This window comes from Dromiciops gliroides, chromosome 2 (assembly GCF_019393635.1).
Source record: "Dromiciops gliroides isolate mDroGli1 chromosome 2, mDroGli1.pri, whole genome shotgun sequence".
Lineage (NCBI taxonomy): Eukaryota > Metazoa > Chordata > Mammalia > Microbiotheria > Microbiotheriidae > Dromiciops > Dromiciops gliroides.
In genome coordinates this window covers 370313914-370326159 of record NC_057862.1, presented here as the reverse complement: position 1 = coordinate 370326159, position 12246 = coordinate 370313914, and the positions used below count along the sequence as shown (strand labels likewise).

The window sequence follows — 12246 nt, the reverse complement described above, 5'->3', positions numbered from 1 at the left end:
AGAGATGTCAGTGTTGGGGGATAAGGAGAGTAAAGAAAGAGACTTGGTTGAAAACATTCCCAAATCAACATCCAGTAGGAGGTGACAGGAGGGATGAAAAAACTGCACACAGACCACAGTGACCTCCCATAGGCTTGCAGATTTAGAGGTAGAAGAGACCCAAGCATCTTTTACTTGGATGAGGAAGGTTAAACAATTTGCCCAAGGTCACAGAGGTTTTGAACCCAGGTTTTCTCATTCCAGATCTAGTACTCACTCTTCCATGCAGGTTAACCCCTGGGTCTGAATCTCAAGACCAACATACCAAGCTAGCTCTTTCTGCCTCACAAATGGCTCTGAAGGCCACCCCCCACCCCTCATCCATGGAGTTGACTGGTTCTAGAAGAGTTCAATTCACTTCAATAAACATTTATTAAGCATGTACTATGAGCCAGGAGCCGTGTAATACAAAAAGCAACAAAAGAAAGTCCCTGCCTTCAAGGAGCTTAAGATGCAATGGGAGAGGGGGCAGCTAGGTGGAGCAGTGGATAAAGCACCGGCTCTGGATTTAAGAGGACCTGAGTCAAATACAGCCTCAGTTAGACACTTGACTGGCTGTGTGACTCTGGGCAAGTCACTTAATCCTCATTGCCCTGCAAAAAAAACCAAAAAGATTCAGCGGGAGAGACAATGGGCAAAAAGATATAAACAAAGCAAGCTTGCTCTCTCTCTCTCTCTCTCTCTCTCTATATATATATATATATAGATATAGATATATATATAGATAGATATAGATAGATATAGATAGATATAGATAGATATATAGATAGATATAGATAGATATGATAAATGGGAAATAATTAAAAGAGGGAAAATGGAAAAAGTCAAGGTAGGGAGGAAGTTGCTCCACTCTTAAATATCAGGAGAGCAATCATGTAATGTAAAAAAGTTAGAAGAGGCCTCCCCTATTTTGGATCCCAGCTCTAATTGCTACTAGCCTAGTGATCATAGGTAAGTCAGCTAACATCTCTGAGGCTCATGAATTTCCTCATCTATAAATGAAGGCTACATTTATAACACCAGTGCTACCTACCTCACAGAGCTGTTGCAAGGAAAACTTCCTGTAAACCTTAGAGTATTAAAGAAATGCAAGTTTATTATTCCTCACCCATCCCTAGACTTGAGGTCCTTCTACCTCAAGTTTAGGACTGTTGTTCCTACACTAATAATAAGAATAGCTAGGATTTACATGGTGCTTTAAGGCTTGCAAGGCACTTTACTTATGCTGACTCATTTGATCCACATTCTAACCCTGTGTTATTTCCATTCCCATTTTATAGGTAAGGAAACTGAGGCACAAGGTGGTTAAGTGACTTGTCCAGGGTCACACAGCTAGTTAGGCTAATTAGCTAGTTAGTCTTAGGCAAGATTCAAACTCAGGTCTTCCTGACTCCAAGTCTTATAATCTGTCCACTGAGCCATTTTGATGCTACTAGCAGCTACACTACTCTCAGCTACCTCCTGTCCTGATCATGAACTAAAAGACCTGACCTTTGGGGCTCAGAGCTGAAAGAGGGTACTGTCTAGACAAAGTTGGGCCAATTGGTTTCCTTCCATTCCTTATCCCCTGACCTTTAAGGCCAGTGGAATCTCAAAGTCAGGCTTCTAGTATAGACATGAGTGGCCAAGATTTCTTGACTTGCTTCCAAGCCCCAGACAGGTCATGGTTGGGGGAGTCCCAGAGTTGGAAGAAGGGGCTGAATTCTCCCAACATACCTGTAAGCCCCAGAACACAAGGACATGGCTCCCAACCGTCTATCGGCTCCCATCCATGGACTCACTTCTCCCACCATAACTCCCCAGAAAAATACCGATCATGGGTCACATGTTATACCCAACTAAACCCTTTTCTCTCAGCATTATCCAGGATACACATGATCTGAGCCTCTACTATCTACTCCCTGCATGACCTTAAAGAGGTCATTTCCTCCTCTCTTAGGCTTGTAAAATGAGGGAATTGGACGACAGGGTTCAGCAAACTATGGCCCACGGACCAAATTCAGTCCACTCCTTGTTTTTGTATGGCCCAAGAGCTAAGAATGGCTCTTACAAAATATGGTGGTTGGTCAGATATGGCCACAGGTCATTGTTTGCCAACCCCATGGCACCTCCCTCCCAGGGCTGTTGTGAGGATCAAATAAGATATTTGTCAAGCTCTTAGCATAGGGCCTGGCACATAATAGGCACTTAATAAATGCCTGTTTCCTTCCTATGGTAGGTAGAAGACCATATTTGAAGTCAGGAAGACCTAATGTTTTGTTATAGAGCTATTTTTTTTTTTTTTTGCGGGTCAGTGGGGGTTAAGTGACTTGCCCAGGGTCACCCAGCTAGCAAGTATCAAGTGTCTGTATTTAGGTCCTCCTGAATCTAGGGCCGGTGCTTTATCCACTGCACCACCTAGCTGCTCCCCCTGACCCAGACTGCAGGAGGAGGGGCCACTCACAGGCCTGATCCCACTCTGATTGGCACTGGAATTTTTACCTGTTCTGTTTCCAACCTCAGTGAGTTCACTCCTCCTTAGGCAACCTAGTAGTGCCCCTCCCACCCCACCTCTCCCTGGGGCTCACCATATCAATGCCAAACTTTGTTCAGACAGCTGGCTGGCTCAGCCCACTGCAGCTTAGAAGCCCTGAGCTGAGAGAGCCACAAGCCTCGGCCTCCAGTGGCAGGAACTCCAGGCATGGGCTGTCACACCCAGCTAGAAGACTTGATCTTTGAATTCTGCTTCTGTACTTACTACCCAGGCAAGTGCCTTCTCTCTCAGTCTGTTTCCTCATATATAAAATGGAGATAATAATAGCACCTACCTCAGAGGCTTTTTGTGGGGATCAAATGAGATAATAAATGTAAAGTGCTTTACAAACCTTAAAGGGCTATATAAATGTTAGCTGCTATTATTGTTCAGCCAATCTGGATGCGTCTCCGTCCCCTTCATATGCCCTGTACTCTCTCCAACTCTGGGCCTTTTCTTGTGCTTTGCCCTCTTCACTTTTGAATTCCAACCCACCATTTAAAGCCCAGTTTAAATGTCATCTCTGCCAGGAAGCTCAGGAAGCTTGTATGGAATGTTAAGGGGTCTCCTGAACTTGTCCTTGTGAGTTGCCACATTTTCCAGAGACACCAGACCCAGAGGATGAAGGAGGCCCTGAATGTGTGGAGGACGCCCCCCCCCCACTGAGCTGACATACTGTGTGGTTTGCATCCCAAGCTGCACTCCCTGTGTGCCCTTGGGAGTCAAGACCATCGCCAGTCAGTCTGCACTAGGCTGAGAAACGGCTTGTGCAGCTGGGACCCATGTAGATACGCCGACCCATCATATCTTCATGGTCTAGCAGCTCCCAAGGGAAAAGAATGTGGCTTTTGCAGTGGCCTTCCTCCTCCCCTTCGGGAGGGGCCCTGTCTTTTTCCCATCTTCACTACACCTTTCCCCTCCCCTGACACATCTCTTTAGGTGAAGATTTGTATTTCTTCCTCCTGCCTTTGTTGTACTGTCATAAATATGCAAACTGCTGGATGGATTGTGAACTCCTTGGGTTCCATGTGCATGTTCATTTCTCTTGGAATGAACCTACTTTTCACGCAAGTTTCAGGAAGTTGTGTTTATTGACAAAGCCTCCCTCATAAGGTTCCCCCTGGGTCTTCATGTAGCCCTTGTTTCTGTAACTCCCTACCGCCCTTGTCCATAGATTATTGTGAATTATTTATGTTTGTAGGGTTTTTTCCCCTGTGATACTGAGAAGCAAGTTGGTCCCCCAAGCTGGGCAGCCCTGGGTTTGAGTCTTGCTCTTGACACATACTGGCCATATAACTCCGGGCAAGTGATTCAACTTCCCAGTGCCATTGGCAATTCTGTTGGTTGAAGAGAAAGGGCAGGCTTGCCTGGGTAATGAGTGATTCCTCATCTAGGGGTTTTCCATACCATAAAATCAGAGAATCCAGTCCTTGCCTTGCCCAACACCTACCAAAGTGCATACAGTAGGTGCTTTTATTGAATGAATTTATCAAGGTTTTTCACAAGTATTCTGATCTAGACAATCAGTCACTGTCCTCTGAATACCCTAGGCTTTGTTCCACCCTCCAGGCCTCTGTTCAAATTCTCCTGGCCCTGAAATGCCTTCCCTCACATCTTCACCTATCTACCTCCAACCTATCCATCAGGGTCAGTTCTTGTGCCACCTCCTCCAAGAAGCCTTCCTGGATAACAAACCACACTGATGCCTCTGCTTCCCGAGAACCAGCACACTTTCAGGTATTTTGGTAGCTGCCTACATTATATTTAGCACTTGATTCACTACTATCCTATAATTGTGTTATATCTTGTCATTCTCAAAAGACACTGAGTTCCTAGAGAGAAGGAACAATGTCTTCTCTTTCTCTTATTTCCCCCAAATCTGCTTGGTAAGTACTTACTGAATCCACCTCTGAACCTCTAGGCTGGGGATGGTTCCCCTTAAAGTTCCTGATTCTAAAGTGGAAGACTATTGGGACCACAGAACAGAGGGACTGACCTCTAGGAAGATGGTCAGGGAGAACCCTTCCCATGCCTCCCAGCTCAGCCTCTATGAAAATCAAACCTCCACAAAAAAGAAAGGCAAAAAGGGATTGGATTTGGAAATAGAACCTGGGTTCAAATCTGCTACTTACTGCCTGTGTTACCTTGAACAAGTCACTTCTCCCTTCTTTGGTCTCAGTTTCCTTATCTGTAAAATAAGGGGGCTGGACTAGATCAGAGGTGTCCAATGCATGGGGGAGGGCACATTGTAGCTGGAAACATTCCATAGTGAGGAACCAGATTAAAATATAATTGGGAAGTATTCGACAAAGTAAATAAAATACAATAGAACATAGATAATGTTAATTTGTGGTTTGAATTTGACACTCTGGGATTAGACTACCTCTAAGATCCTTTTCAGCTCTATATTCTATGATCCCATGACATCACTGAGTAGCAGAAGTTGGTGTCTATGGGGCAAGGACCCAAGGCCAAGCCAGGAAGGAGCAGGTACATCACCAGGGAAGGCTGAGAGGAAGGATGCTGTTGGGTATTGGGAAAGATTACCTGGTTAGATGCCCATGTCTGTTTATCTGTCCAGTCCTTGTGATTGCGGACGTACCACCACTGGATCTCTAGGGAGTAAGAGGGAGAGCCACTGCCCCGGAAGGAACAAGCCATTTCCACATCCTCACCACTCCGGGCAGTCATGTCATGGGGAGTCTCTGTGAACAAGGCTGCAGAGAGAAAGGAATCAGAGACCAGCCATCTGTTAGTAGACAATCACCAGTGGGGGAATAGTTACCCCAGTCAGGGAACAGTTCTCTGTCCATGAACAGTCAGGTAGGGAAATAGTCACTCCTATCAGGGAATATTCAGTTCCCTATCCAGGAATGATGGCTGACTAAGGGAAGAGTCCAGGAAACAGCTGCCCGTCCAGAATAGTCAAGAGGGATAAAACAGCTGCCCGTCCAGAAATAGTCCCCAGTCCATTCCTAGCAGAACTGCCCGTCATGGAATAGTCTAAGAAATAACTAGCTGTCAGGAAACAGTGACCAGTCAAGATGCTGGCTGACACAGCCAAGAACAATACAAAGGGCTTTCCTCAGATGAGAGGCAGGCTCTGGGGCCGGAGTCTTCTTGTTCTGCTCATGAGGGTGGATTTCTGGCCTCCGCCTCCAAGCAGGTGCCCATCATCCAGTTAGAGTTTAGCCAATGGTGGTCTCCTTCAGGGCTGGCTCCCCTTCATCATCCCCTAGGAGCCAATTATTTGCTCCCCACCAACACCCCTAGCGCCCCCAGGGACCTAGGTTGTGGCTAAGTCCACACCAGCCACATCCTCTGCAGGGCCCTCTCCTGCTTCTGAACAAACACAGGAACAAAGGAAGCCTGAAGCTTGCACGGAGTGAGGCAGGTACTGTCAATCCCTTTCCACATCGTTCCCACGTCCAACCCCAACACAAAATAATCCCCACCCCCCCAATCAGATCACCTCCTGCCTGGATATATAAATGGAAAACAAATCCCCGTTTAATGCAGCCCCCAAACCCTCCTTCCACACCATATGGTTTGTTTTCCTTCTCTCAAAACAAATATTGTTCAAAGATGTAATTAGAATTCTTTTCATCTTCTCCAGAGAGATTATCTCGCCCTGGAAAGATGGCTGGGGACGTGTGGGTCACCAAGGAAATGTGGCAACTGTCAGCATCCAGCTGCTCCCTCCCCCACACGACTCCCCCTGCACCAGCCCCCACCTGCCCCCTAGTCGCTCACTCTTTCCTGATGACAAGATTAAGAGCCAGAAAGGGCCATTGAGATCAGCTAGCCCAAACCCCTCATTCTACAAAAGAAGAAACTGAGGCCCAGAAAAGCAAAGTGTTTTATCTGAGCTCACACAGCTAAACCAGCAAGCAGCAGGACTAGGCTTTTAAACCCAGGTCCTCTGACTCCAAGACTGGTGTTTCTCCTACTATATAATGGATTACATTCGACACCCTCTGTTTGTGGTCTAGCCAGGGACAGGCATCCCCGAGAGCAAGGCTTCTGTCTTATTCATCTTTGTCTCTCTGACACAGCATGAGGCAGAAGAGTTTATGCACAGTGGGAGCACCATACCCATTTGCTAAGGGAATGACTCTCAGCCTCAGTTTCCTCTCCTGTGAAATTGAGATCATACCTGCCCTGCCTACATTTCTATTACCCAAAGTTCAAGATTAAGGATCAAGAAGACCAAGGGTTACAGACCTTGCTTAGCTCAATGCAATTACCATTGATTGTGCCAGGCACTGGAGAGAAAGACCAAAACAAAACCTTTCCTGTCTTTAAGCAGCTTACATTTTACTGGCCCTGCCTTCTAATTAGCAGTATGATTTGGGGCCAGGTGCCTAACCTCTCTGGGGTCCAGACTCCTCCCACTACCAAATCAGGGAGACAAATTAGATCTCCGAGGTCTCTTCCATCTTGGACCTTCTAGGATTTTTTAAAAGGAGATAATGGGTATGAAATTGCCTTACATGGTGCTTAATAAATGTTGGCTGAATTGAATTAAACTATAAAGTGAGGGATGATAATGGGGATGATTACTAGAGGGAGGGAAGAAAGATGGGTTCAGGTATCAGGCAGAGGCGTGCATAGAGCCTGAGCCAGTTGTGCCTGCATTTGTTGAAACCTCTTGAGATAAGCATTAACATGGGACCCTCCCCTTCCTCTCTAGGAATACTGGACCCTCACGGGTAGCCAAAGGGCAGGAAGTGAAAGAGGACCTTTGGCATGGAAGGGCTTAGTTTCTTGAGGCTGGTTACTCAAAGGGGGAGGGAAGAATATTGAGAACACAGTGCACCCACATCATTCCTGGACATGGATTAACAGTTGTGTTAGAAGTGCGACTAGAGGGGCAGCTAGGTGGTATAGGGGCAGCTAGGTGTCGCTGTGGATAGAGCACAGGCCCTGGAGTCAGGAGGACCCGGGTTCAAATCCGGCCTCAGACACTTGCCACTTAACTAGTTGTGTGACCCTGGGCAAGTCACTTAACCCCAATTGCCTCACCAAAAAAAAAAAAAAAAAAAAAAGAAGTGCAACTAGAACCCAGATGTCCTGACTTCTAGTCCACCGTGTCATATTGCACCTCTATGCTTACATCATCATCTCTCTCTCTCTCATCTTACCTTGTTCATTGTTAACACTGGCCTGCCATTTTGGAAATGTATGTTCACCCTGAAGCAGGTAGGTGGTGCAGTGATTAGAGCACTGGACATGGAGTCAGGAAGGCCTGAGTCAGAATCCTGTCTCACACCCTTACTAGCTATTTGACTCTGGGCAAGTTATCCAACTTTTCTGGACCTCAGTTTCCTCATCTGTAAAATGAAGGGATTGGACTCAATGGCTTCTAAGGTCCTTTCCAGCTCTAAACTTAGTATCCCATGACCAGCTGAGAAGGCACAAGTGGTTCAGCACAGCCTCATTCCTACTGCTGGGAAACAAACAAAAGCAAAAATACCCCCCCCCCAAAATGCACAAGTCATACAGGGGGTAAAAAGGAGGAGAGCTGTCTTCCCAGGTGTAGTATGGCAATCTATGCCACTGCCGGCCCTCCCACCCCCTCCTGCCAAATCTCCTCCTGATGTCACCTGGACTGGACTGTTTGGGAAACAAAATCACACTCACTGAATGCGAGAGCCTAAAGGAACCGATCCAAGCCATGCCCCTCATCGTACAGAAGAGGAAACAGCTTCACAAAGGTTAAGTGACTTGCCCAAAGTCATACAGCTAGCAAGCAAATGAGCTAGGATCTAAAGTCTGGTCCATTGTCCCACTGTGCCACCTCCTAGGAGACATGTCCTTCTGAGGAGGAAGAAGTCAGCAAAGACTCAGAGGGAGCCAGCTTGGTTCATTCGGGACCCATCAGATGTTTCTCTAGCCAAATCGTGCCCTTCTTAGGACTTCATCCCCTGCTGGTCCCCCATCTCTAAATACCATCGAGGCGTAACACAAATAATGCCTCCGAATGCCCAGCTCAGAAGCTTTTACAAACCCACACAGTAGCTAATGGTAAAAACCTGAAACCTGATCCCCAGGAAGGGCCCAGGATTAATCAGAGATACTCCATCCTTCCTCTCACAGAGGTATTTGGTTTCTCTTCATGCTTTCTGCCTTTCCATAACCTTCCAGCACAAAGAAAACCTAATTAAGATTAGTAACTGAAGCCGGCGGCAGAGGAAAAGCCCTTTTCAAACACAGGAAGAAAAAAGGAGACGCCTCGACTTCCCCATTTATCTGAGCAGGGCTCCGAGTCTCTGAGTTAACCCTTTCTTCTCTAGAGTAGGAGTCCCCAAATCAGAGCACAAGTGATTGGGGCTATGAGACCACAAGGCAGGAAGGGACTCTAAGAAATCAGGAGGTCTCACTGTCAGTAGAGGGGAAGAAACGAGAAGGCAGAATAAGTTATCCGAGTGGAAGGAACATGGAAGCGTGACAATTTGGATAACATTGCAGAAATAAGAATGTCAGCTGGTTTGCCTAGTATAAATGGAGATTGGGGGGATGGGGAGGAAAATCAGATAATTTGCCTGTATTTAGATCTTCTCTCTCTCTCTCTCTCTCTCTCTCTCTCTGTGTGTGTGTGTGTGTGTGTGTGTGTGTGCGTAGATCTTCTCTTAAATAAAGTCCTTTCCAGTTCTGCTGTGCTGTGTTCTCTTTTCTTAGGCCCCTCCCAGCTCTGACATTCCACATTCTAAGGTCCCTTCTAGCTCTGACATTCCATGTTCTAAAGTTCCTCCCAGTTTTGATATCCTTTGTTCTCAGACCCTTCCCACTCCTGAAATTCTCTGTTCTAAGGCACCTTTCAGCTCTGCTGTTCCATGAGCTATGAATTAAATCTAGCAAGAAAACTGTTTATGTGTGGCCAGAGAGCATCCTGGATGCCCAACAATATGGTGCCTAGATGGTGATTCACAAATAGAGCTGGGGCAGGAATGGGAGGAGAGGGCTTTTGGGAGGGCTGGTCTATACCCTAAGTGGAGATGGCATCCAGCCATCTACTCCCCCCCAGAATGGGACAGCTCACATTCTGCTACCCTATAGCCAAGGCTAATAGCTTCCAGGTCTTTTAGGGTTGCCTCTTACTGTTCAAAGTAACAGATTTACATTGTCACCTCCTGAGTGTCAGCTATGCTGTGAAGGCAATTAACAGTTGCCTTTTGGAGACTTAACCCAGCCTGTCACATTCACCTGTCACATGTCTGATCCCTCTCCTTTCCTTCCCTCCCTTCCTCCAATTAATCAACCGCAGTCCTTGTGTTTACTGGCTATGTGACCTTGGACAAGTCACTTGGGTTCTGCACCTCACTCTCCTAATCTATAAAATGGGGATAATAATCCCTTCCCTTCCTCTCTCCCTGAGCTGTCCTGAGGATCAAATGAAATAACAGATTTGAAAACACTTAAGAAAGTGTGAAACACTGTGAACATGTAAGGGATTATTACAGTCAGCCTTCAATAAATATTTGTGGAATAAATGGATTCAATTAGTGCTGTTTCTTACATTTGGGCCAATATTTGTCACACACCTGCTCCTAACCACATTCTGTAATTATCTGGATCCTACTTAGCTTGCCAATCGTTGACACAAATTTCCATGTATGGCCAATGTCAGACGCTGCTGGTTTCTTACCCAGAGAACCCCCTTCTCATATCACTGTTGGTCCAACAACAGAGAGACAAGGCAACATGCCTGCACCTCCAGAAAGGTCTTGTTTCCTCTCCCTGAGGGATAGATGTGAGGTGCTAGGGGCCTGGACAAAGACAATTAAAATAGGAGTTTAAAAAAACGGGGAAGACCTAGGGGAGCAGAATTGCAAGAGGAAGGAAATGGGGTGGAGAAGAGGAGAGGAAGGGAAAGGGTGAGTAAGGAAAGGAGGAAAGGGAAGAAGAAAAGAAGGGAGGGAGAAGGTAAGGGATCAAGAAGAGAAGAGACATGAGCAGGAGACAGAAATAGAAAAGACAATAGAAAAAGGCCTGGAAAAGGAGACTGGGTGGGGGGGGGGGTTGAGGAAGGAAAGGAGGAGGACCTTGCTAATCCAAGCCCCCAGGGACTCCCTCCCACTCTTGCCTGGAGCTCCGGTTAGGAAGCTGTGGACCCAGGATCTCTAGTTATAAGAACTGTCTGGGGAGAGCAAGAGAAGTGTGATGTAATGGAAACATCCCTGAATTTGGAACCAGGAAACCTAGGTTTAAATCCCACTTTGCCTATCTACTACCATGCAAGTCATTTTTTTCCTCTCTAGGCCTCAGTTGCCTTATGTGTAAAATGTGGGGCTTTGCATGAGATGATCTCTAAGGTCCCTTCTAATTCTAAATCCATTCTTGGCCACCTGCCCACCCAGGAGTAGAGAAGCAAAATCTCTGAGTTCACATTTGGAGAGAAAGAAAGGAGGGAGGTTGAGGGGGAGCGGAAGGGAATGTATAATTTAGGAGGAAAAAAAATCACTCCTACCCAGGGTCCATAAAATGAAGTGCTTAACTGTGGCTTTTTAATGAGGGAATCTGGCTCACTCAGGCCTCCCCATCCCTCTCTCTTTTGTCAAAAAATGTGAATTCTGGGGCAATGAACGATGCTGATTGACAGTCCCTGGAGACAGTCCCTGCTTGTCTAATTACCTGCCAGGCTGACTACCAGCTTCCCCATGCCCAGTCTCTGGGCACCAGCCCTGCCCTGGAAGAGTCATATATCAATTACCCTAGAGATTCCTGTATCCCCCAAGTTTGGACTCCTGGGTTTCCTCGGTACTGAAAGGAGTCAGCTGGGATGGGACGGAGATGAGGGCAAGTATTTTACCCTGGAAGGGGTGAGTTCTTTATTATGCATCTCTAGCATTGAGAGGGTTTATTTAATAGGAATTCAGAGGTTTCAGAAGTAGAAAGGACCTTGAGATGTTATCTAGTCCAGCCTTTTTGCTTAAATGAGGAAAAAGAGACCTGGGGGTCAGGGTTGTTAATAGTGTGTCCAAAATTACAGATAAGGAAGCAGAAGGGATGGGACTTAAATCTCTCCCTCTGTGTACAGAATGGCTCTTTATACTCTTCAAAGTAAATAGGGCAAGTATTTTTATTCCCATTTGACAGAGAAGAAAACTGAGGCCTAGGCATAAATCAGTTTAACCAAAATTACCCATGCATCAATTTACTTAGTCATAGAATATTAGAATTAAAGGGATTTTAAAGATCACATGGTCTAAAACCTTTCATTTTAGAGAGAAAGAAACTGAGGTGTTGGGAGGAGAAATGATTTATCCCAAGCCACATGGCTAGCAAGAGGCAGAACAGGGAATGGAAAACAGATGTCTCCTGAGGATTATCTCCTTAGGAGTTTACAGTTTTTAAGTAAGATAAAACATGTACACAAATATCATTATTGTTGTTGTTGAGTCACATCTGACTCCTCCTGACTCTGCATGGGGCTTTCTTGGCAAAGATTACTGGAGTAGTTTTCCATTTCCTTCTTCAGTGGATTAAGGCAAACAGAGGTTAAGTGACTTGCCCAAGGTCACATAGCTAGTAAGTGTCTGAGGCCAAATTTGAACTCAGATCTTCTTGACCCCAGCTCTGGAATTCCACTAAGCCATCTAGCTGCTTTCAAATATTATTAAGCTATAAACTCTCTTGGGGGCAGAGACTATATGTTACTCTTGTTTTATCCCTTTCAGTGCCAACTAGAGCCT

At 46.0% G+C, this 12246-nt stretch overlaps 1 protein-coding gene across 1 annotated transcript in view; it reads right to left on the bottom strand.

Annotated features, from left to right (window-relative positions):
* VSTM2L (V-set and transmembrane domain containing 2 like) overlaps window positions 1-12246 on the bottom strand; it is an 81225-nt gene that overhangs the window by 26395 nt on the left and 42584 nt on the right. The window contains exon 2 of the mRNA XM_043983998.1: window positions 5099-5268. Within this exon, the coding sequence (XP_043839933.1) occupies window positions 5099-5242 (144 nt within the window). The 5' untranslated portion in view covers window positions 5243-5268. The remainder of the gene's footprint in view (window positions 1-5098; window positions 5269-12246) is intronic.